The sequence below is a fragment of the Nylanderia fulva genome, unplaced genomic scaffold, assembly GCF_048542155.1.
Source record: "Nylanderia fulva isolate GAGA-0341 unplaced genomic scaffold, ASM4854215v1 Scaffold1, whole genome shotgun sequence".
Taxonomy (NCBI): Eukaryota; Metazoa; Arthropoda; class Insecta; order Hymenoptera; family Formicidae; genus Nylanderia; species Nylanderia fulva.
The window spans coordinates 8,671,698-8,697,583 of record NW_028189192.1 but is presented as its reverse complement, the minus strand read 5'-3'; the positions used below and the strand labels follow the sequence as shown (position 1 = coordinate 8,697,583).

At 36.6% G+C, this 25,886-nt stretch overlaps 1 protein-coding gene across 2 annotated transcripts in view; it reads right to left on the bottom strand.

Moving 5' to 3' along the window:
* Positions 1 to 25,886, bottom strand: part of stet (stem cell tumor) — a 359,283-nt gene that overhangs the window by 13,709 nt on the left and 319,688 nt on the right. For both annotated transcript variants that reach the window (XM_085481187.1, XM_085481191.1), the window contains exons 7-8: positions 16,258 to 16,400; positions 7,139 to 7,251 (exon numbers count right to left, since the gene is read on the bottom strand). In XM_085481187.1, the coding sequence (XP_085337313.1) occupies positions 7,139 to 7,251; positions 16,258 to 16,400 (256 nt within the window). The remainder of the gene's footprint in view (positions 1 to 7,138; positions 7,252 to 16,257; positions 16,401 to 25,886) is intronic.

Here is a 25,886-nt window from a genome sequence, read left to right as displayed (position 1 = left end):
GGATGAAAGCACCGAGCGAAATAGTCGGGGAAACAACGAGCATCGGACATTCTCTCTCGCGGCACGAAGAAAAGTGCTGCTCGAATTCGCTCTTCGGTGGCGTTAAAAAATTAGTAGTTAACCACTTAAGCGAAACACCGACGCGAGCCGTGGATAATAGCATGCACCGTATTGGTGCATTTCTGCACGTTCCTCTTTTATACACGGATATTTATTTTATGCATTCTCTCTTTTTTTTTTTTTTGTAGAATCTATTGTCAATTTGGATTCTCGCGTGTAAATTATTAATCAGCGATAAACTAAATAATTACAGGATTTTAAAATTGTTTCGAAAGAATATCAATTTTCGCGCTACTGCTAAAAATATTTTTTGCACACGAGCGAGCAAGATGATAAATCTGGTTGTTTTTTGTTAATTATCGTAACACTATCATTAATATTATCAATTTCGCAGGGACAAATAAAAAGCAACTATATCGTTCGTATAAAATGAACGAAATTTACGCGCGGCATTCTGTTGTTGCCGCGTGGACGCAATTATCTTCACCACATATCTGTCGGATTTGCGGTCAAAATCATACGTTCGTTACCCATATAGAAACCCGGGCAATCTCTTTTGCAATCGCTGCTGCTTGTCACCATTTACGAATGAAACAATAGCGCGTTTTGTCATCGCTATAAACCGCGACGTGAAATGTACCAGCGACGTCAATCAAGCGCCAATTAGATATCCACCAATTTAATTCGCAATTGTCAGCAAGAGCGAAAGAACATTCGCGAACAACCCCCGAGAACAAAGGCGATTATTGTGGATGTGCGAGTGGATGCGAGCGCGAAGAGGGAAGTGGAAAATCGAGGGTACAGTTAGGCGAGTGCTGGCGCGCCGTTGCATTCGTAAAGAGGCGCGAGCGAGAGGCTGCGGGAATAGAATTCGACGGAGATGGAAAACGGAGAGAATGAGGCCTCTTCTCTCCTTCCCTTCTCCTATGTCTCGTATACATCGACCGCCATTGCGTGCCCGCCGGTTTTGCCGATACAACGTGAAATTCTGAGCCACGTCGTTTCCGTGCAAACGAGACACGACGGGCGTCCAGGGACTGAACGACTCGAGGATCGGTAGCCATGGACCTCGAATCAGCATTCATTCGCGATCCTCCAGTGAATGCTGTAGAAGCTCCAGTTCAAGATATTGATTCATCCTATCAGTCATGTTAGAACTCGAGACGTAGTCGTGATTATTCACAATATTAATTAGCTTACAATCATTTCATTTTGGTATATAACAGCTCAAACTCATTTATGAACTTCTGATTTTTCCTTCCCTGCAGATAGATTCTCTAAGAATTTAGAGAATCTTCGTGTAATTTCTTATATTTTCTATAATTATTACCTGAAGGTTTGACTTTAGAATTAAATAAAAAATTTGCATCTAAATAAATCTGAAAAAAATTAAAATCTATCGATCTATCTTCATTCGTCAAACATTAAGTCACGAGAGGGTGTCGATGCCATCGCTACCGCGGAGGCGATGCAGTTACCGGCGCATCAGGGTGTCGAGTGATGCACCGTGAATACCATGTCCACCCGGAACGGCAATGCCTGCTTTTCCTGTATACGGTCTACTTGTGATACACATGCACGCGTAGCGCACACGGTTGTCGTCGTTTCTATACGTAACCCGATGCATAAAATATAATGTGTGAAGTACATTCGACCCCGAGGAAAAAAGATGGAACGCCGTTGGAATTTTATGGTTATGGCCGCGATATTTATGGCAACGGGACTGGCACATATGCGCAACGATACGGCATATGAGAAGGGATCGACGCGCGTTGACGAAAAATTCTTCTTCCCTGTTTATAGTGATTCGCCCCTGATGAGGTTCTTTTCATTTTCGAGACGATCCAGGGGATGTTTCGCGTGATCATTAAATATTCGTGCCGTAATTTCGATAATAGGAAAAATAGAATGTTCATATACAATAATATACTATATAATCTGATAACACGTTATGATACAAATAATATAATATTTATTATATATATATATTGAAAAAATGTATGTATAGCAGTGACAGTAAAAGTTAAATGTGTATATCTAATCAAAATTAATTACATGCAAATGATTGCCAAAATTGTCTATATATGCAAACACAATTTGAATTTCATGTCTGCTTCGAAGATTAATTGAAGGATGATAAAAAATAGTTGTTCGCAGGAAATTCATACATTATTTTCTTAGATATTGTATATTTATATTCCTATTTATATATATGCATATAAACCTTTGGCATTCGGTAATGGAATATCATCAAATTAGGTTTGATATTTATTGTAGGATCCTTGGGAAATACGTAACATAAATAACATTTTATAATATTGAACACGAATTATATTACATCACATTGCAGCCCTTTAAAGCGTTATTAGCTTTGACATAAAAAACCATTCTCAATGGAAAAATAAATTTTAAAATGTAGCATTAACATTTCTTATGTTGAAGAGAAAATTCTGCAATTCTCTTCCTCCTTCTTTAATATAATATAATAGATACTACTCACAAAGAATCATTTATTCGAAACGTAATTAACATATGTACAGTAACATCCATCACACGACAGACACTACTGATTCTCAAAAATAAAAACAATTCAAGTTTGTGAGTATTAAATCTCGCGATGTGTGTGTTTTGAAAAATACTGAAATTTCCAGCGCGTTCGCTATTCGCACCCGCTGACTTTTTGTTTCATTTTGGCTTTGTCTTTCTCCCTCTCGCATGCACGCACGCTTTTTTCGAAACTTTCGGCATCCTGAGCGCAATCATCGACACGCAAAATTCCCGATCGAAAGCGAGGAGCGCGCGCAATATCAACATTTTGTACATCCCGCATTTCGTTCCGTTGTTTTAATATCCCTTTGACCCAACGATAGGCTGTATCCGCCAGGGGTTTTTGCGTTGAAAATATTAAAACGTTCGAAGAGAGGTGGGAGAAAAATACACAGAAAATGCACGCGCTCGCAAACATACAGATATGTTTGCATACGCGTACAAAAAAAAGATGGCTAGTGGAAAAGAACGTAGACCAATGGCTGCACAAAGCGCATTCTTCGTGATTAAAATATAGTAAATGACTTTTGTGGTATCTTGACTCTATCTGCTTTATTTATTCTTTTATTTTCGATGAAACTGACCGTTGCATTTTTTCGCGAGTTGGCATGACGCGATTAAATTTCGTGGAAAGCTTTACGTGTAGAGTTTTCAAATTTCGAAAAAGGAGTAAATTGCTCTCGGACTATTAGTATCGGTAAAAATTGGCTGCTAGATCAAATTGCTTTCATTTTGAATTAAAGAGAGATTTTTTAATATGTATACTATATATAAAAATTATAAAAATAAATATATTTAAAAATATAAAATAAAGAGAAATGTAAAGATTAAATTAATCATGAAAATATATAAAAATCTCATAGAAATAAAATTATTATTGGTAACAACGACAATATGACAGCGTTTTTCTATATAAATTGTAACATTGCATCGCTCAATTTAAAGTTTTTCACGGTTTGTCATCAAGATACTTTCGAAATGATCGAAAGAAATAAGTGGGAAGAGACTCTAACGAGCTGAGACAATGCGATCTTGTGCTAAAAGTAAAGTTAAAGACGCGCGAAAAAAAAGAAGAAAAGAAAGTATCGATTTTCAAAGTCGGGTATACTATCATCATCGCCGTCGTCGTCGTCGCTGTCGTCGTCGCCGGCTATCTTCAAGTCGAGTTAATGCACCGGTAACTGGCCACACGCAGTCGTGCATACGAACGACGAAGCGCGTCGTACGACATGCAAATACCGTCGTATAATTGCTGATGTCACGCAATCGCGACTCGACAGCGCCGCCGCGACGACGATGATGACGACAACGACGACGACGACGACGCTACGACACGAAGCCGTATCCGTTCTTCAACAAAAAATTGGATACCGGGAAACATTCGTTAACGTTAATAGAGAAGAAAGTTTGCAAATAGAGGGACGAGCGCGCCGCACGAAATCAACGAGACGGAATTACTAAGAATATATACATAATTCCCTGTATAAGTTTTCGAAATGTTGTTAATTATGTAAATATTCTTAATCATTCAACATCAAAGTTGAATATTTTATTACTCTTCAAATACAATTTTTTGTAGAACGGAATTTCAATCATGATAAAAATAAATATACCACATAATTATAATTTCAATTATAGATAATTATAACTATATCAATTTAAGAAGTAGAAATAAAAAATCATATTTTTGACATTCAAATAAAATATACAAAATCTTATAATTCAAGCCATTTTTTTCTCTCACAAAAAATAAAATTTTTATGAGATAAAAAATATATGTATTATAATTATAATTCACTTTTTGAATCAATCGACATTTAATTTTCGTATGCTCTGTGAATTTGTCTGCGCTATGCATTTTCTACGATGGTAAATCTCTATCTCGGTTCACTGTCCAAATTTTCAAGTAGAAACGGTCGAGCAATAGGGCGGACAGGGAGTACAACCAGTAATAAGCGCGACGATGTCGTAAACGACATTAATCCGCGCGCCGGTCTGGAGAAGTGCATTTATAAGCTACCCGGTTTCACACTATACTAAGGATAATTTACACTCGCGTGATACACAAACCGCATAATTTAAAACGTTGATTTACGTGCTTCATTAATTTGATGATTACGTTTCAACGTTTTTTTTCCTGATGTCGCGCAATATTAATTGATGTACGCGACACGCGTTTTATATTAATAAAAAATATTTAAATATACGCACGTGTGTGTGTACGTGTGATCACATAAGGAATGCAACAAATAATAACATTCCTTGAAGAAACATAAATGTAATTATGTTGAATTCTGTAACGTAAGTATTAGAATATTATTTTTAACCAAAAAAGTTACGGGAAATTATTATATATATAAAATACGTTCTGAAAAAATAATAATTCCTCTGCTTGAATTTCTAACGTTTCTTTCCTATTTTTTTAATTTCTTTCAAAATCGTTATTTACGTAATTAATTTAAACAAAGAATAATAATATTATTGCGAAATGTATAATTAATTACGTTTCTCTACACTCTTATGAGAAAGAAATATTTCACAGCTCCTCTGTGATTAATCGAGTATGGTCGCCGTAATTCGATCAACGTTAAATGAAGAGTCGACCAGAGGAAGAAGAGGCGGGCGATGCAAGCAAAGGCATATAAAGACGGAGGCGCCGAGTGCAGCCAAAGGAAAAGAGGGGAGATGTAGCTGCCGTTGCACTTGCGGCGTTGCAATCGCATTACATCGTCGCGACCGCGATGCATACGAAGTAATCTCGTCGCGGTGGGCCCAGACAAGCTGTCGCCGTGGCGCATTCTTGCGAGCAACTTCAGACGAACAGAGATGGAGATACGCACTGCTCGAGAGCAGAGGCGAGGACCAAGATAAAATGGTTAGAGACAAGTATAGTTGGAAATGCGCAATAGGGAAATTTCACGAGAACGAAAACGACGAAAGAAGGCGGAAATGGCAGTCGATAATATCGAGAGAAGTTTGATGCTCTTGTCATAAATTATTATGGTACCACGAAAGAAGTTCTTTACACTTGCATAATCTTTTGTAATATATAAATTTGATTTATTACATTCATCGCACTTGTAGCGTTTTATTCATTATTTTTATTACTGCCTTTTGTATTTTTTTTTTTTGTATAATTGACAATGTATCTGTTTTCACGTAAAATTCTCTTTTTTCGAATTCTATTCTCAATACTTTTTTATATCATTTTTACATCGTCTTACACACACTTTTAATTTACAATTCAAACAATTAATCCTGAAATTAAAATTCAGTTGCTGTATATAAATAAAAGAGTGCAACTGTGTTTATTCTTGCTAATTTACCAAAAGTAACATCGTCGCATCTGTTTTGAAATTCCTATACCGCCATTCCTCCTATCTAATTCCTGCATCCTCTTTGTCCCCTGTTCGGCTAGAGTTGATTATTCATGCGCCCCATTTTGCCACGTTTTACTTTCATGACCGCTAATAACTCGGGATCTGCGTCTAATCGAATTTATGCAAATGACAATTAGATGTATATAGATACGTTTTTGCCCGCATGTATCTACGCTATATATATTTTATATATATACTATATACATATACATATATACGGAACGGAACAATTTAGCGGAATTACTCGGTAGCCTTTGTTGTCTCGATAAATATGCAAAAATGTTTCGGACAGAAATTGCTTAGCATATAGAAAACGATACAAATAAACATAGGAATAACATTATCGTTTGTAATTCTTGTGCTACATCCCGCAAGAATAAAAAGAAAAGAATCGTATATAAAAACAATTTTATCGTTTAATACGATAAATCGCAAAAAATTCAGTTTGTTACCAACGAATTAGTCAAGAGATATGATAGGAGATTATTTGGAAAATGTGCAAAATTGAGAATGAAAAGCGTTTCATTATACAGCTGTCAAGGTACTTATATTAACATCAACGAATTTTAATTAAAATTCGCCTCGTTGTAGCAGGTAGCATATGTTCAGATAATTAGCACCCTGCGTATCTTGGACATTTTGGTTATAATGTTCACGTTTTGTGATATATTCGCTTGTATTTACATATATATCGGACTAATTTCAACGATTGCCCATAAACGCGTTTCATAGAAAAAAATTGGAGAATAGCAAGAGAAGGGGAAAGAGATAGATAGAGAGAGAGATAGAAAGAGAAACAATGAATTTGTACCGTTGGTTGAGATTGTCATTGCACATGACAGAAGTTAATGATAATTGAAATAAGTGGATTGCGATTTAATTATAAATACAGCTTGCATATACATATTTAATGCGTTAAATAAAATAATGCACCGTATTGAAAAAAAAAAGTTAAACAATGATTATAACTCTGGATAACTCAAGCTTTTAAATCGATGCTTTTTGTTCTTAATAATTATTTCAAGACAAGATTTTGCGTTTGGCTTAACTTTTACAACGGCAAAACGCGAAGGTTAAACGAGCATTTACGCCCGGAGCATAAATTGTAGATGCACCATAACATAATTCACATTGCAGACGACATTACTCACCGGCAAGAACCCCAGCCATGTAAACCGCGGCGATCCTCAGGCTTCCGTGAACCATTTCCAAGGGAAGTCCCACGACCACCTGAACCCCCAGGTTAAACAGCAGGTGAAGCCACCTGAAAAAAATTATAATCACGTGGTAAATTACTGAGTCATGCGTCAATTATTTTATTATAACGCCGGGAAATACTCCGGGAATTTTCCAACTTAATTATAATAGCACGTTATTTGCATGCGTCCAATTTCTGAATTATGTAGTACGTCTATGAGACATACTCTATGTTCGTAAAATCATCTATAGTAATATATGACTTGGCGATAAATGCAACACTGAAATAGTTTTTTTTTTCCACACAAGTATAATGCAAGATAATTATAAAATTATCTATACTTAACAATTACTATAAAATTAAAGTCATAATCTCATTCGTTAAATATCGACACAAAAAGTATTGCAGTGTCAAATTCACGGTCGATGTTGCAATTATATTGTGAAATAATTTATTAATAAGTACAGAGAAAATTAACTCGTTCTGTATAAAACTATAACACAAATTTAACTATAACCCAAAGTTAATCGTCGCAAAGTTAACATATCGTATAATTTCGGCCGAAAATTTCGGAAGCTCGTGTAGATCCGGGAAAGGAGAGATCGTTAATTGTAAGTTATAAAGCCGCAGGGGATTGGTAATTTTAATTAGAAACATCTCGTTAGCGATATCCTCGCCGCGATCGATAAGACTAGACAAAAATGGTCGAAAATACAATATAATCGATAATTCCGTTTCGTTAGTCCATAACTATCGGTGCCGCAAAACAGAATTACGATAATTGGACTTCTCCGTTTCTTCCGCGAATAACTAAACAATATTCGTATTCGCTCCAAGCATCGTCTCGACGAGAGAGAAAGAGAGTGCCGAGAAGATTGCCAAAGAACGTCGCGAAGTGAAATAATTGCGAGATACCAACCGCGGTCGGAGGAAAGTTTTATCAGCGACTTCTGGGCCACAGAAGCACGAAAATCCGATACCCGGCCGTTATCGTGAAACTTTGGTCGACTAATTATTACATCTCGCGTCGAGGATTCTCACGCGCGCCGACGACGTCGGACGATAAATCTCACGAGAAAACGACATAATTTCTCGCAGTTTCATAAAGTAATGCGATGCGCGAATAAAATAGAGGCGGAAATAAACGTTACGCCACACAGCGTGTTCATCCCGCAGAGTCATCGGGCTCAGATTAGAGAGAGCTGAAGCCGGAGGGATTTCGGGAGAATTTGATGGCCGGAATAGAAGCAATGCGAGATAAAACGCGAATGCGAACGATAAGAATCCGCGAAGGATAATGCGATTGGCGGTCGTTCGATAATTTCGAAGACTTTAACTACAATTGTCGACAAAAGAAAACTTTGGAAGAAAAGGAGCTGTAGAGAGCAATTATGAATATTATCTTTGTAAGGAAGAAACTTTCTAAGCTCGTCGGAAGATGATCGTTTCTCTTATCTATCGCGTCATGCGCTCGAGAGCATGGAAAATCTCGGCGATTCTCGTTGACACAGTCGCGAGATCTAGATTGTCGATCGGAGCAAAAAACTATTATCCTTTACTTGTACTGCAAATGTAGCTCATTATATATAATGTTACAAAAGTTTATTATTATAATTTTACCTTAATTTGAAGGAAAAATTAAAAACTGTTTAATTTTTTATTTTTCCAAGAAATTTATGTTATTACTTTTTTTAATTTCTTAATTGCCGATTTAATCATTACATATCTTACAATTTGAAAATTGATAAAAAGAAATGTTTACTAAAAAGTGATGAAAGATTCTTGCATTCACATTCTGATAAAAATTCTAAACGAGATACTTTTTAAAAGCGTGTCTGACCGCGGCGAAGCGTACTTTTCACGTTCACCAAAAATGTTTCCTCGTGACACGTGATTCGATTCAAAGAGAGAAAAAGACGACTCTCTGTCACAGAGACCTCTTTGCATCATGCGGTAGGCCGCAATTAACCTGCGTATACCGTAATCTCGTAACCACGACGTGCGCCTAGGAAGCGACCAATTTGCATCGGGTACGAGTTTTATCGTTGTGCGCCCTGTCGCAATGCGGTCAAATGGAAAGAATCCGACGGGCGTCGTCACTCGGTCGGTCTCATCGACAGAAATGGATGCCACGGCCTGGGATTCCCGCGGCATTAGCAAGGAACAAAGTCCATCTAGAGAGAGAGAGAGAGAGAGAGAGAGATAGCCGTGATTAGGTCAGAAATAAATCGATACTCGGAATTCCACCGGTTTTTTTGCCGTCTCGTTGCCGGGCGAATGCAAATGACGATGCCACCGTCCTTCTGGATCGCGAGGGCGGAAAACCGGAGGTCGCCTTCGCGTTGGGACAGACGTGATGTATAGGTGTCGATACGTTTTCAGAATGCAATCGTTGGAATGGAACGCGCGTAAGGAGACGTCGCGTCGGGCGTATAGGAGGTTCATAAATTTACGGTCTCCTATACTGTCCTGATATCATCCGCCGATAGAATTCCCACCGGACTTTTGCGCGATAGTCTTTTTCAATTTTCTCTATTGAAACTACCACCATTTCTCAATTTGTTTTAAATATTGAAATAAGATTCGTAGAATTATTCTATCCCGTAGAATTTTTTATTTTTAATATTCAAAACTGTCTTGCAATCTTTCTAAATATAATTATGTATTTATATAATTTATGTAATTTATATTAATTAATATTTTATAGTTATTATTTCTCTCTCACGTCACATATATAATACACAAACTTGTATTGTTTATTCAAGGTAGAGAAAATTTTTATAAGTTTGTGTTAAACATGTAGTTCGGTCAAAATTGCCAGAGGTTTTTAAAAATTATCGGATTAAACATCTCCATTATAATATGCGCTTTAATTTATTCATCGAAGATTATTTAACTCGAATAATATGCGTTGTCGAGTTTCACAGTTACAGTATATTGGTAACTAAACAAATCAGCATCAGTCGCATAAATTAATACCTTAATAGGATCAATATGCATTTGTCAGACATGTTTGATAAAATATAATGTAAATATATACAACGTCGTTTACCGCTGAAAATTTCGCATGGCGATCCGCGCACATTCGAGCGCCTCTCTCGCAATCAGCAAAATCTGTTCCCAAGATATTCGAGTCACGATAAGGTTCTCAGACCGACCGCGCCAATTTCGGTTAATTGGATACCAATTAGACGAATCTCGGGCATTGTGTGCCAGCGGACGAATTACGACGGATTTCTCGGTTTTCGCGCGAGGATAATCCTCCCATCCACCTTTTTCCTTTGCCATCTGTTTCGGTCCATGACAGCAGAAGGCAATGTCGTCGTTCGAGGGCTGAATTTTCATTCGACGAATACGAATGACGGTAACCGGCCTCCTACAATGGATATCTATTCGTTTCCGTCGTGTCATCCGACTACAGGGAAAAGAACCGATGAACCTTCTTACGCATTTTAAATTTCGACGATTGCGTATTTATACGACGAATCACAATACGATCGATATTTATTCATGGATTAGCTATCCCGAAAGTACTGAATGATATTTTGAAAAGAGATTCCCAATTTAAGTATCTAATAAATAATTGTATCATCATATGAGCAAAATAAAATAATTTGGAAAGAAATGAAAGTGAAAAATGAATGCGAGAATGATATATTTGATACATATAACAAAATAAATAAAATCAAAAAAACTGATATAATAATGTTCTCGATGCTTTTAGCAGCTAGATGCATTTAATTCGATTCTATTCGACAATTCGCGATAATTCGGGGGTCGCGTGAGCGAATCAAAAGTATTATCGAGCACACAGTGGGTGCTGATAAGTTCGGGATAAAGTTCGCAAGCAAGTTGACTCTAATGTTCCACAGGCGCAAGCGGTTTCGTCAGCGCTTCTAACTACTTGCTAATAGTTAATTACGCGCCGAAAACTTCTTACTTACGAGAAAGACGAAAGCGTGGACGAGCCTGTCAGGAACGATGTCTCAGCAGTCGATCCTGCACGACTGTCTCGAAGTAATCCCGATCTGAATTCTAATGACAGATTCTTTGACCAATTGGAGAACGATCTCTCTTCAACTAAAATATCGCAACGCCAATTTTCGAGTTTGTAAGCTAACGAATGTAAAAACAGCTTCATAAGTCAAATTTCTAGTGTGCAATTAAACGTTACTTTATTTTAATTAAATCCATTCAGATGAATCTTATCTCTTCCGGAATCATGATTTCAAGAATAATTATTAAGATAGTCAGGAAAAAATATATATATTTTAGCGACTCATTTTCGTAATTACTATTTCGACGAGTACAGCAGAATGTAATGAAATTAATTAATTTTCTGCTTTTTTAGAGAAGCAAAGACTGAATGTAATCGCGCATGCAATTTGCTCACTTTCAACAAGAATTTTCATTCTCGGAGATTGGATTAGCGCAGGTTGAAAGTTTCGGTTCACATAGCGCGTGCACGCGGGACGACAGGGACCCGTCTCGGTGATATTAAGAGTCGCAAGCCTTCCCGGCGCATTTATGCGACATTAAAAGGATTCGTGGTATAATGGTGTGCCACCGCGCTCGTCGCGCATGCATAATATCGCATCGGCAGCGCGCAAGTGACGAAAGCTTATAAAGACGATGGGGGTGGTGGACATCGTTATTTAAATTGAGTTACGAGTCGAAAGATTCGGAAGTATATTCCTTTTTTTTTCTTCCTCCTCACAGTTAGGAACTTTGGAATAATTTACCAAGTCCGAAAGACAATCTGTCCGCCGTCAGTCTTACAAAGAAAGAGATGTCTTGTCTTGCTTATACATTTTCGTCGCAATATTTTTTTTATAATTATATTTTTTATAAAAGTTGACGAAGCTGATAATGGTACTCTGTCACTTATTCGCCAAATAAAAATCCTTTGCCGCCTAAAATTCTTCGACAGCAAGCAGAATTATTTTTTTCCTTCATTTTGGGGATGTAACGCGCGTTCGACAATTTTCGTCCACTATTCTTACGAAAAAAAAAAAGATGTCTTGTCTTGCTTACATTTTCGTCGCAATATTTTTTTTACAATTATATATCTTTTATAAAAGTTGACAATGCTGATAATTTGATCTGTCATTTATTCGCCAAATAAAAATCCTTTGCCGCCTAAAATTCTTCAGCAGCAAGCAGAATGATTTTTTTTCTTCATTTTGAGGATGTAACGCGCGTTCGACAATTTTCGTCCGCTATTCTTACGAAAAAAAAAAAAAAAAAAAAAGATGTCTTGTCTTGCTTACATTTTCGTCGCAATATTTTTTTTACAATTATATATCTTTTATAAAAGTTGACACAATGCTGATAATTTGATCTATCATTTCGCCAAATAAAAATCCTTTGTCGCTTAAAATTCTTCGACAGCAAGCAGAATGATTTTTTTTCTTCATTTTGAGGATGTGGCGCGCGTTCGACGACAATTTTCGAGCGCAACAAAGCGTTCTTGTGAATTCGAGCCTGATTCGCACGAGTCGATCTATACGTAACACCATACAGGCGACGAGATACGGAAGCGTGTTCCCCGTCTCGAGCGACGCGCGATCCTTTCGGCTCGCTATTTCGCGGACTCGGCGATACCATTGTGTCCGCTTCAACAACGCTGCCGCGCGTTGACTTCCCGCAATTACGGCGATTGTCTCGATTTTTCCGCGCTTCCGGCTTTCTCACGACATCGTGCGCGGCATAAAAGAAAGAGAGACACGACAGAGAAAGAGAGAGAGAGAGAGAGAGAAAGGAAGAAAAGGAGGACAGAGACACGACTTGGAAGCGCGATGGCAGCAGAGACAGTTTTCACATTAATAACGGAGGAAGCTCGATAACGTCTGGCGGAGGTAACGGGCGTTACGCGGAGATGGAAAAAGGCGCTCGCCGTCTTGTTTTTATAATTAATCGCCTGTCGCCCGACTGAAGCGTCGAGCTTTTTACTCGTCGATTATGGATCGCGCTTCTGGCCTTTCTTGGCAGCTCGTGTGTCATCGTCGATGCATTATACTACGCTTATCATAACCCCGATTTATGCCAATTAACGTAACGGACATGTAAAACGCTCGGCGCGTGTAATCGATCCGAAGATTATTGATGTACCATCGACCGAGGGAATGCAAATGAAAAAAAAAATAAAGGAATGAAAAGAAAGATCGCGCGATTGCTTTATTACCCTCGTATGATTTATCCGGGACTCCGTCTCCCTCGAACGAATTCATCAGTTTCTACGAAATTTATCTTCGACTTACCGTACGTTGCCGCGTATCTCGCCGCGCTCTTGAGCTCTTTCGGGATCACGTAATGCTCGGGGAAATGACTTTTGATGGACGCGCGCGAAGCGTTGTTCGCATTAATAACCCAACATCCGCGATAACGTTTCGCGCGGATCGACGAAAGAAGTAACCGGTAGAAAGGAAGACAAATGCACAGTGAATTCCGGCTTGGGAAGGAGTTTACGAAAAAGAGAAAGAAAGCGCGATGAACTTTATTACGCTCCGAAGTCTCTCGTTTGAACAACATAATGAGAATAAAACGATGCAGCACAGGCATTAGAGCACACGCATGAATAAATTCCGCACAAGTAATTAATAAGAAATGCATATATGTTAATTGTTATTGATATAGTGCAACATTAAAAAAATGTGAGAACGGAAAAATATACAGAAATATTAATAAAATAAAATATTAAAAATAAAAGAAATTGGAAACCACACGCAAAACATTTAAAGAAAAATAAAAAGAATAATGCGATAAATGGAAAGGAGAACGTGTTATCGAAATACAATATTATCAGAAATTGGAAACGAGAGAGAGAGAGAGAATAGAGAGAATAGTAAAAAGAGGAAGAGAAGCTTGTGGAAAAGAGGGAACAAAAATTGGACGAACGCACCATTTCTATGGAAGAAAAAAACAGCGACGGAGGGTCACTCTTATCGCCGTTTCCATACGCACGTAGGAAAAACGACGCCTTATCTGGCGTTCCATGAATAATTTACAGAGCTTCGCGCGCTGAAAACTTCTATCCCTTCGGCGAAAGAGAGAAAGAGAAACCGAGCACAGAAAGAATCGGCTGCAGAATCTCGTCTCTCGGTCTCTTTTCTCTTCGTGATCTTGGGACTGGAGAGGAAAGGGTGGAAATGTTGGTGCGTTCAGAGAAATGTCGAGGTAGAAAAAGCAGAAAAAAATAAAAAGAAAAAAATGACTGAAAAGAGGATAGAAAGATGAAGAAAAAAGGAAGGTAGGCAAAAACCATCGAAGTGGAGGGAAAGAGAAAAAAAATAATACATAATAGAGAAAAAAAAACCCGAACGGAGGAAGCAGTCTCCTTCTCCTTCATTTTCTTTCCTGTGGGGAAACCTATAACGTGTGCCGCAACACTTAAACAATATTGCTTCTCCTGCTACGCCGTTTAAATTTAATCGACGCAATGCCGAGAACGCGGAATGTACACGACAGTACAAGGAACGGAATTAGCTGTAATTAGTCAGTAACATAATGCCTAACATTCATGATGGACGCAGGTGGTTAGGTGCGTAGGGTCGCATTCATTTAATCCCAGCATCTGTCTTCTCGCGCCTACAAGTAATCTTACATTATATGATACTTTATCGCAACTATAAATTTATTCAACTTTTCTAAGTAAATTTAATAATTTCCTTGTATATCGAATTTTCTTTATTATTATCTATATTTAAACTACTTACACATTTCTGGAAACTTTAAAAATCTGTACTGTCATTTTCATTATTATTTTTAATATTATAAGAAAAAAATTTTTACGCTAATAAAAATTAATTTTCTATTGAATTTTATATAATATACTTTTTCTTTTTCTCTCTTCTTCATTATATATTCATTATATTAATTTTTTCTATGTATTTTTCTTTTATTCCTTCAAGAACTTATAATTCTCTTCTCCAAATACGCATATCTTAGTAGCTCGAAATATGATTGCAATCTTTATTTTTCATTATTAATAGACCAAAAAATGTAGTATATTGCATCTCTCTCGGATGGTAAACTCGAAGCGGGATTAAATTAGATAGAAAGTAAATGCAACGCACGCATGAAACATATACGGTACGTTGATTCTGCAAGTCTGATAAAAAAAAAAGGAGACCAAAGATGTGCGGCGGAGACGTGTTTTATCTCGATCCCTTTTTTCGCGCTGCGTAATCGTAATAATTCGTTGCGGTGCCGCAACATCGTCAATTTCAGAATTTCGGCCTCCCTTTTTTTCTTAATATCGCGATGTAACTTCACGTTCACAGTAAGGAATGATATTCGAACGGGAGCGACATTTAAATTTAATTTTCGATATTCATTCGCAAGAGTAACAGTAACTACATTTTTCTAAACGCACGTAAAAAAAAAATAATGAACCTAATATTTACAGGAAATATAGAACATTTCTTATATTCGAGATAAGTCAAAAGTCAAAAAGATGGGCAAATGCAATTTTCGGATGAAAAATGTGTTCTTCATGATCAACGTTGTTCAAATGTTCCACGAAGATTTTATCGACTCGCTCTCGGCTCTCTCGTATTTTTCTAGCCACGAATTCGCCGGTGATGCCTTCGATAATTTGAATGTGCACTGACGCAGATTTGCTTTCGCATCCATTAGCGCGGAAAAAAGGTGGTCTGGGACGTTACATAAAATCGCAGCGGTACGTGATTTAAAAGCAAATATGTGCTCGTATTACATCGGCATTTCTTTCTGCGATGGCCGAAAAAATTAACGACGCACTTGCATATTACAAAAAAAACGAATTGTTGATGCACTTTATCTCAAATAATAAAGCGGAATAATAAAACGTGGGATCCAATTGAGTTTTGATAGAGAGATCCAATGTTATTTGAAAGTGATGTCACAAATATTTCTTAAATACGAGCAATCTCTATATATTTATAAGACAAGCGCTCACAATTGTGCGAATGTTTAAATTGCGGGAAAAAGATGCAAAAGTGACACGAGAATGCGCGTGAAACGTATTTACGGTGTAAATGCAGATCGAGAGGGTTGCTGTTAAAAAGAAAAAAGAAATGAAAAAAGACTCACCCAGCGTGCAGGAACATGTAGAAGGCGAACCTCCAGAGCTCGAGTCGCTTGTCCGGCCTGTAAATGAAGACACTGTCGATCGGCACCGGCCCTGAGGGATTCACCTCGCCCATCGCCACTGTATAGTACGTGAAGAAACCCAACTGGAACAAAAGCGGACACGGATATCGTCAATAAAATCCGAGACAGACATGCGAGGAAAAATAAAAAAATTCCGCGGGAAACAAGTGCCACATTTAATGCTGTCGAAAAAAAGAATTAGAAAAAAGTGGGATTAGACCAAAAATTTGCACATATATATTTGAAATTGGTATTTTAAATACAAAATATAACTATAGGTATATAAAGTTTTCTAATTAAACACAAAATATGCAAGAAAGTTAAATTTTAGAAATATGTTAACATATAAGTCCTATGTGTCTGTTTTAATCAATATTATAATACGTATTGTTACAGTTTAATAATTTATTTATTATAGATACTTTGTGCTCTTTTAGTTTATTACTATTTTTATTTGTGTACATTATTACTATTTTCGAAACACATTTTACCAACAAACCATCGTATCTGAAATATGGTACGCTGCAAGACATTTTTCCGAGCAGCCCTTCGAGAAATCTTTTACACGCAGGAGAAAAAGATCGTAAATAGTCGGGCAACTGTAGCGAAAATACGAGAAAATAACAAAGAAGAAAAGAAGAGGTGCACTTGTGTGTTAAAACAAGTAGGATTACTTGAACTACGCAGCGAAATGTTAGGTACGTGTGATGAATTAGTCACGCAATGCATAAAGGTGAGCAATGAGTATGTGTATGTAAGTGTGCGTTTTTCGTATGGAAATACGCGCCTCTAGATCGCGCTGTATTAATAAATATAAATCATTTCTCTCACAAAATATATTTATATATTCTATGCATTTATTAACACTTGATAATAATGTTTAAGTGATCATTATATTACTCCACATTAATAAAAAAAATTAATTTTCTGAGTGACAGAAACACTATAAAAATATTCCTATTTAATACAAGTAACATATATTCGAAAATAGATGTCGAAATTTTAAGTAAAAAGAAGATAAATTTGAGACGTAATATTTATATTTCATATCAATGATTTCAATCAAGTTATTTGGACGCTTTCAACATTTTTCCAGCGAAAATTCCTCCGCACATATTTCAAACATTTGAATATTATCTTTCGACATTATGTACACAACATACATCAAATAATAATAATAATATACACGAATGATGTATTAATAACTGTGACGTCCACTCAGAAAGTCACGCAACAAAAATTATGACACGGCCAGAATTCATCCACTTTAATCACGCTAGGCTAAACTCTATACATTCGTCTGCCCCTGGGTGTACGACCTCGAAGAGAGACTAACAATAAGGGATGACTAAGAAAATGGCGGAATCCGGCGCGCAAGTGAAAATGTATGCGCATAAATTGCGCAACTCTCGCGCAATGCTATCGGCGTTGAAAGGGTTAATCAGCGCGAGGCGGTTGCAAACCAAAAGATACGTTAAACTCGTATAACTTGCGGCGATAAAGATGTCGGTCCGCGCTCGACGGTAAAAATAATCCTAGCGAAAAGGCACATGGAAATAAATGGCAAAAAATCGCGCACGCACGTAGCACGCACGAATGCACAAAGTTGCGTGCAGCGTGTTAATACCTTTCCGTTCCGACATGCGCCGAGCTTATAGTTTATACGACATGACATTTCCCTCGCGAATAAAGAGTATATACTGGCAGTAAACAGAAACTTTCTATGAACTTCGCTTAGAGATTATTTGATCAATTTCTTCACTCGCTTCTCTCTTGTGAAAATCTAATTAAACATCGTCTTGAAATTAAAATCCAAAATTGGATAAGAAATAATATTACAATTACGCCAAAATACCATTACTTTTCGATCGCGTATATCGTCAATTAAAAATCTATTAAAATCACGATATCTTTGCGAAGAAAATGATACACTGATTACAGATTAGAGATGAAAGAATAATTGGCAAAAATCGATCACGTATTGTAACTTTAGCGTGAAATAACATGCGCTCTTGAAACGTCAAATCTCAGGAGCTAAGTAAAATATGGTATCGATGTAACCGAAATGCAAGAAGTCTCACGTGTTACGCGGACATTACAGACACGTGTCGCATCGTGCGAACGGCGGGGACGAACGCTCTCTCTCTTTCCCAGGGTGCGCGCTGGCAACTTTCGGAATTAAATCAACGCATTCGCGGTGCGAGCAGGCGAACCGTAAATAAAAGCGAAAGACGCGCTCCGTGCGCTACGGATTCGTGACTCGCGTTTGTAACCGTTGACAGGGTATACATGGCGCCCGTTTATACGCCCGGATTTAATTTCGCGTTTCAGACTCATGCAACTTTGCGAGGTCGGCGCAGCAGCAGCAGCAGCGAGACCGCCCGTGTGTCGTATGTTGCCGTTGACGAATCTATCTGAGATTTGCTTTCAAAAATGCGGACGACACGTTTAAATGGAAGGAAAAAAAATTTTCACGGCGCGCGCTTTCACGCAACTCGCGTTCATCATCGCGTCAGCTCGCTCGTTCTGTCCTGTCAAACATTACTTCGAATCGAGTGAACAAAGCAGATTTGTGCATCGACATTTTTCTAGTTTTTAATTTTCACTTTTCAAATAGAAACACTCTACTTTTTATTCCATTTTGTAAAACAATTTTTTATATATATAAATTGCGAAGAAGATTAACGTTCCTCAATATTGAAATCTTCACAAAATTTGATAAGGTCTTCTTGTTAAAGAGTTGAAATAATTAAGCGTCACTTTTACCATTAATTATATTATATTAAATTATATTATTATTATCGCAAATATTACTGAGGCATAATCGATACATCAGACATCCTGTTAATCCTATTGTTCCAATATCACATCAACATTGTAATGTAATACTTACACAAAGAATCGTGAATCATAAATTTATCCAATTTTAATTAATATTTCAATTAAATATTACCTCTCCGCGTTAAATATTAATTAATAATATTATGATAATTGCTCAGCATCGACCAAATCTGTCCTTTCCTGCAATGCTTTTCGTCATTGTCGCTCCTAAAAGAGCTCTGTGAAAGCATATTGCGCAAATATATATATATATATATATATATATATATATATATATATATAGGGCGGCACTCTTTTCCGTTGCATTATACAAACTATCTGGCGTTTTATAAACGATGGCGACGATATTGCGCGGAAATATTAAAATGAGAGCGATAGTAAGCGAGAGCTCCTTGCAATATGGCAAACACTTGTTTTATTCACGAAAAAGCAATTCAAATGATTTGCCTTATAAGAATTTTATATTCTTCTAATACGAATATATACCTGCGTTTTCAACTCTGCAAAATATATAGATAATTAAGATTCAAAATAATTATAGGTATACGATCAGAATTGATACACAAATATTCTGCTATCCTAGTTTAAATGCTCCGATCTGAATTCACTTTGATTCTTCTCGTGATTTTTTTTGTGCACGTTTGCACCTAGAACTTTTTCTCGTCATCGAGGGTGTCCGCCTCGTTTATTACGCCATAATGATCCCGATCGCTTAGTGAGTGAATATAATGTTGCGAGTGCGGGTCGCAAGAATGGACGATATAAATCAACCGACGTAATATTACGTTGAGACGGCCGCTTACACGCTGTATTGTTTCGGCAAAACCGGGGAAACATAATGGCGGAACCCTAAGTATAATGCGAACTCGCGCCGCGCCGTTCCGACGGGGAAACAAGGAGCCGGAGAACGGGCAACAAATTGGTTTTAAGGCTGAGGAGCCTCGGCGCTTTCCGCCATTGTGGTCGAGGCATTAATTAGCCGGGAATTTGTTCGCGCGTCTTTCCGTCCAGTTTCGCCTTCGTTCCAGGTCTTTATATCGTTATCTTTTTTTAAAAGAAAAAACCTTATCAAAACAGTACGATAAAAATTGATAAAAAAATTATCATCGTATATTCCTCGCAAAAATATCAATAAATATTTTCTTTGCGAGGAATATACGATGATAATTTTTTTATCAATTTTTATCGTACTGTTTTGATAAGGTTTTTTTTTCTTCATTAAGAATTTTGTTGTCCAGAATTATAGTTTCAAAATTCAGTGTATATATATACGTATACATATATATATGTATATATGTATACATATGTATATATATATATAGAACAATAACGAGATTTATTTTATCCTAATTTCAATACATCTCATATATATATATATATATATATATATATATATATATATATATATGAGATGTATTGAAATTAGGATGAAATAAATCTCGTTATTGTTCTACTTCATTCTGTAATTGATAAAAGCGTGCCATCAACGATTCACTCACGATATACCCAATGTATAGTTTCAAAAAGGATATAAACAGTACGTCGAAAATTATCGAAACGCGTTCCTACCTACAGCAGGAAATAATTATCTGCTACAATTTCGTTTTAATTAGAGCACTTTGCGGATTTTCCGACGATTAATGCAGACAAATAATTATTCTTTCAATTGTACAAACTTGTGTAATATATGTATTTTAACGGTTTATTAATTACCTATTGTATATAACGGTTATAAGGATTAAACCAAAGCAATTAGACGATTATTATCGGAAAATAAACGAAACTTCCATGACATTCAAACTACAAATATAAAGTCATATAGAGGAAAAACGTATAAAAGCAATTCAAATATGTAACTAGAATTTACAATCATTGACTGATCGCGTTTCCAACATTTTATGCAGATCCAAGAGCAATCCCAAAATTACTTTGAAAGTTACATTGTTTTAATAGTATCGATACTGTTTTCGTATTCAAAATAGTTGGGTCCATTTTACCATAGTGATAGTTTCAACTGCTTGCTTGCATGTTTCTCGCAGAATACTAAAGCTTTAACATCAATTAGAACTTTCAAATATTATTAAATAAAAATCAAGTAAAGTGACGCTTTCACAAATAAAACTTATTATCTTTCTTATTGCAAAAATCCTCAAAGCTACATTAATAAAATATTTAGAAAAAATCAGTTTTTATTGGTTTTATATATATTGGATTTGATAATAAAATCTGATAATAATTTTTTCCTTAATCTTCTCATTAATAAATTTCAAGATAAAGTATTATCTGTCAATTTTAAAGTTTCTATCCCATATAGCTTAATCAACCATAAAATACTTTTAATAAACAAATTCTCGAAGTATTCAAAGCTATCCATTATCCTAACGAAAACGGTAAGAAACGCTAGACATTGCACTGATAATAACAGCGTCTTTTCCGTCTTGCTTAATTTTGCGGCAAGTGATGCACCATCGTCGTGCTAATGGAACCGAGAAGTCATTCCAGTGACGTAGCTATTATACATTTTCTTTCATTTTTTTTATATAGATCGTTTCATTCATCAACACACCAAATACCAATATTAATCCATCAATCAGTACTCATTATTTATTATGATTCATTAGAAATAACGTCAAATATAAGTGTGCATCAAAATAAATTAAATATCTAACAGTATAAAATAATTAAATGAATAACAGACTTTATATCGCCATTTAAAAATTTTCCCTACAATTCTTTTTAGGATTTTAAATATCTCCTATAGAAGAGAAATGAAGTGAGATATGAAAACTATCCCGTACACATATTCTCCTAACTACGCCCCTGCGGAAGTCTCTAGCAACATGAAGGACGTTTCTGAAGTTGGAAACGTCTCCGGTCGGTTGACGTTAGAAGCTCAGGAAAAAAAAATAAAAAAAAACTAGAAAAGAGAGACTAGAAAGAATCGATGGAAGGATGCGGGAAGCGAAGAAGGTCGGCTCAGCGATCCTCTTTATCCCGGGGAAGGAGAGACGATGCGGGGGTGCAGGAAGCAGAAAAGAAAAGAACAGGTACAGAGGAATGCAAATGGTCGCGGCTCGATATGCAAAGGAAGAAATATTTGCGCCGCGCGCGCGTCGTCGAGTATTGCGTGAAAGCCAAGACTACCACTTTCCATCCCTCCTCCTGTTCACTCCCGGAAAAGAAACGGGAAGAGATCAGAGGATAGAGGGAGAGAGGGAAATAAGGTTCGTCGTCAATCGCTCGAGTCTTCCGCAAAGGAACGGCGGCCGTGCATCGATGCATCGCGAATACATCGACACGCAATGCAACGCAATGCTTGTATAGATGCGGCCTGCATTCCGCCGCATCGAGAATTTTATCTCGAGGCTTTATCGCTACTGTGAGAGATGTTGACCGCAATAGTAAGGCTTGCGTGATAATTTCGTATCGATCTCTCTTCCCGTGTTTTAATAACGCTCATCGATCCGATCGGCGAGGCGCGAAAAGTTGATCACAATATATTCGCTGATTATCAATATGTCGAGCACGAGTTGATGGGATATTAAAATGATGAAGTGCATCATTTACAGGGAGGCTACATCATAAATAAAAAAATTAATTTATAGAGTAAAAAAAATTCCGAAGTCTTTTTTGTTGCATTCATTGTAGTATATGAAAACTGTGGCAGTATGAATAAAAGAGCACGTGAGATTCAATTAAATCGAAATTAAAAATTTTTATGAGATCGTAGTATGAAAAATATTAAGCTTCTCGTAAGTTCGATATAATAAGCATTAATTTTATCTTAATTAAAACCCCCTCGAGATTTTTATAAAAATTTCCGACGATCTGCATTTTAATCGAGCATGAAACGATGCAATGCGGGCCAACGTGTGCGCTTACGCGCGGCCCGGCCGGTGTAACGCTTTATTTTCTAAAAAGCCACCTATATCCGTAACTCTTCGGAGTGCTAACGTAGATCGGCGCGTGGATGCACTTTCCTCGGATGCACATTCATGGGCGGCGACCAATGGGAAAGCCGAGAAATGTTGTCGGCTTTTCCGACCGGCTTACAGGGAGTTTCACGGTTGAATATCTCAGCTGCTGCTGATAGCAACGCTCTATCATTCGTATTTTCGCTCGTCAAGGACTAAAGCTTGACAGGCACGAGATAAATTTTCTCTGCGAATATAACGCGGTTGTTATCGCTCGAAAATATTTTGTTTTTGCGGGAAAATATTTTATATGAATAAAAAAAAAAAGAAAATTCTTGACAGCACAACCTGTCATCTAAATTATTTATATATTATTTCATGTTTTTGTAATTTCCTATTAAAATTTCTTAAAATTCAATTAAAAAGCTTTTAAAGGTCGCAAAAATCCTATAAAATTATTTGAATTGGAATTGGAATTTTTTTTAATTATATATATATAAATAATATTATATATATATATATATATATATATAATTAAAAAAAATTACAATTTCAATTCAAATAATCTATAGGATTTTTGCAACCTTTAGAAGCTTTTTATTGAATTTGAAGAAATTTTAATAGGAAATTACAAAAACATGAAATAATATATAAATAATTTAGATGATCTATATAATATATAAATAATTTAGATGAACTATATATATATAGTTAAGATAACAAATATTCTTTTGTGATGTCAAACTAAATAAAATCCCCTACGATCTTTAAAATCTTATTGATTTTTCAAACTTCACAAGACATCTATATATGATTGGACAGATATTACAGATTAATCTTTGGAAGAAAATAGAGGCATTTAACAGAATCTTCCGGTATAAAGTTTTCCAATTTCGGTGGACGATATCTAATCCCCGGTGAACAACGTTAACCTCTTCGTCACAACGTCGCGACGCCATGACTTTCGCCCCTCAGCGTCGCGCCGGTCTTCTCATCCCTTCTTCGTGCATTCCGGCGAATTCCACCGCGAGTTATGCAGACAGTACGGTAATTGTTCCATTACTGCGAGTCCCCTCCCCCACGTTGCGTAACGTATAGCCGCTTAACGGCAACTTTTACGAATACCCCCTGTCGCAATTAACATCGCATCTAATCCTGGAGTCGGCGATTAAGCGGAAACGCGAATTTCGCCTTTTTCAAGATACGACGCGAAATTTCGACTCGTTATCTTCTATCTAACTTCGCAAACTCGGCTACGTCACTAATGAAAATAACACACATACACACGTATACCTGCGAGCGGACCAGTACGTTGAAAATACGTCGACTGAATTTCACAAACTTAAACCGTCCCGATTTGAGAAGATACCAAAAACCGATATTTCAAAAATTAAGCTCTTTTACAATTAAAATTTTAATAAAATAACATAGCTGCAACTGCCAATAAAATATAAATATTTTAGGAAAATTTTTCTATAAACAATATTTTATCTTCATGGAGAAGAAAAATACAGAAGAAATATCTTTATTGTTAAATATATTAAATATTTCATATATTTTATTACTTTCTATTAATTCATATATATGTTCTATTTATCTTAATTCCCCGAGTCTCCACAATAGAGAGAAATAATTTCGCGTAAACTTAAACATTCCCTCGTTTACACTGAAAAAGAATTATGAAAAAATTTCATCTTGCAAAGCACGTTTAAAATTACAGCCAGATTTAATCCGCGATATTGCTATTGCCGTTCTCATAACGATCATTACTTTGCCAAGCTTATGAGATGCGCCTTGTATTACTTTATTACGCGCTCGATAAGCGCGCTTATTAAACGAAAACAAAGCTGACATGCCTGGGCGCGTCGACAGATTCGAGTGCGGGTTAATTACAGTCGGAAATGCGTCATAACGCACATAGGTATGTTTACGATAGCTCAATAAATCGATAGTGTTAATAACAGAAAGCAATAGATACAGCAATAGTAATAGTAGATACATTTATTGACGGCCTACGGCAAATCCTATAAAATCATGTATATAAAGTGGTATAAGCTGCAGAAAAGCTTTGCATATATTAAGTCAAAGAGACATAAAATTGTGTAATATACGTATCGATAGTATTAATCAAAAATATTTAACTGCATTTTTTATATAAAAATAGAAAAGTACTATTAAGTAATTTTAATTTTCTCATATACATGTATTTTCATATTTAATATTTTCGTAAAGAAAACTCTTGAGAAATAATGCGCAGCATCATTTTTAGCACTTCATATATCTTCACTAATCGAGAATAATTTGCGATTACGTAATGCACTCAAGACTTTATTACAGTATAAGATTTTGTGGCGTCGTAACATTCGGAGCGAGAAAAATACGAAATCGAGGTGTCGGTGGGTTGCTTCGAGAATAAAGAAGAAAAATGAAACAATTAACCCGAGTATCGGCTAATGAAGTTTAATAAGGGTACACGAGTCATAATACGCGCACATGTATTCGCATTTTAATTAATATTCTCTTATTCCAACGACGCGTCTTTTTACCAAGCGGAATGCGTCATCCCTCCGTTGTCTTTATTGTTTTCTTATCTTGTAATCAACGTTATGTGTTCGGAGGCGCGCGTGTGTCATTAGCCGCGTTCTCTCGCGAAGTGAGACGTCCTCGACCTTTCCCATCTTTTCCTGCACGAATGCGTTCGTTTTTCTAACGAGAGAGTATTTTTAATTTAATATCATCGTGCACTACGTTTCTTAATCTCGTGGCTCGTTCGTCCGCTATTCGCGCTCAATTTTCATCAGTCGCGAGCGCGAC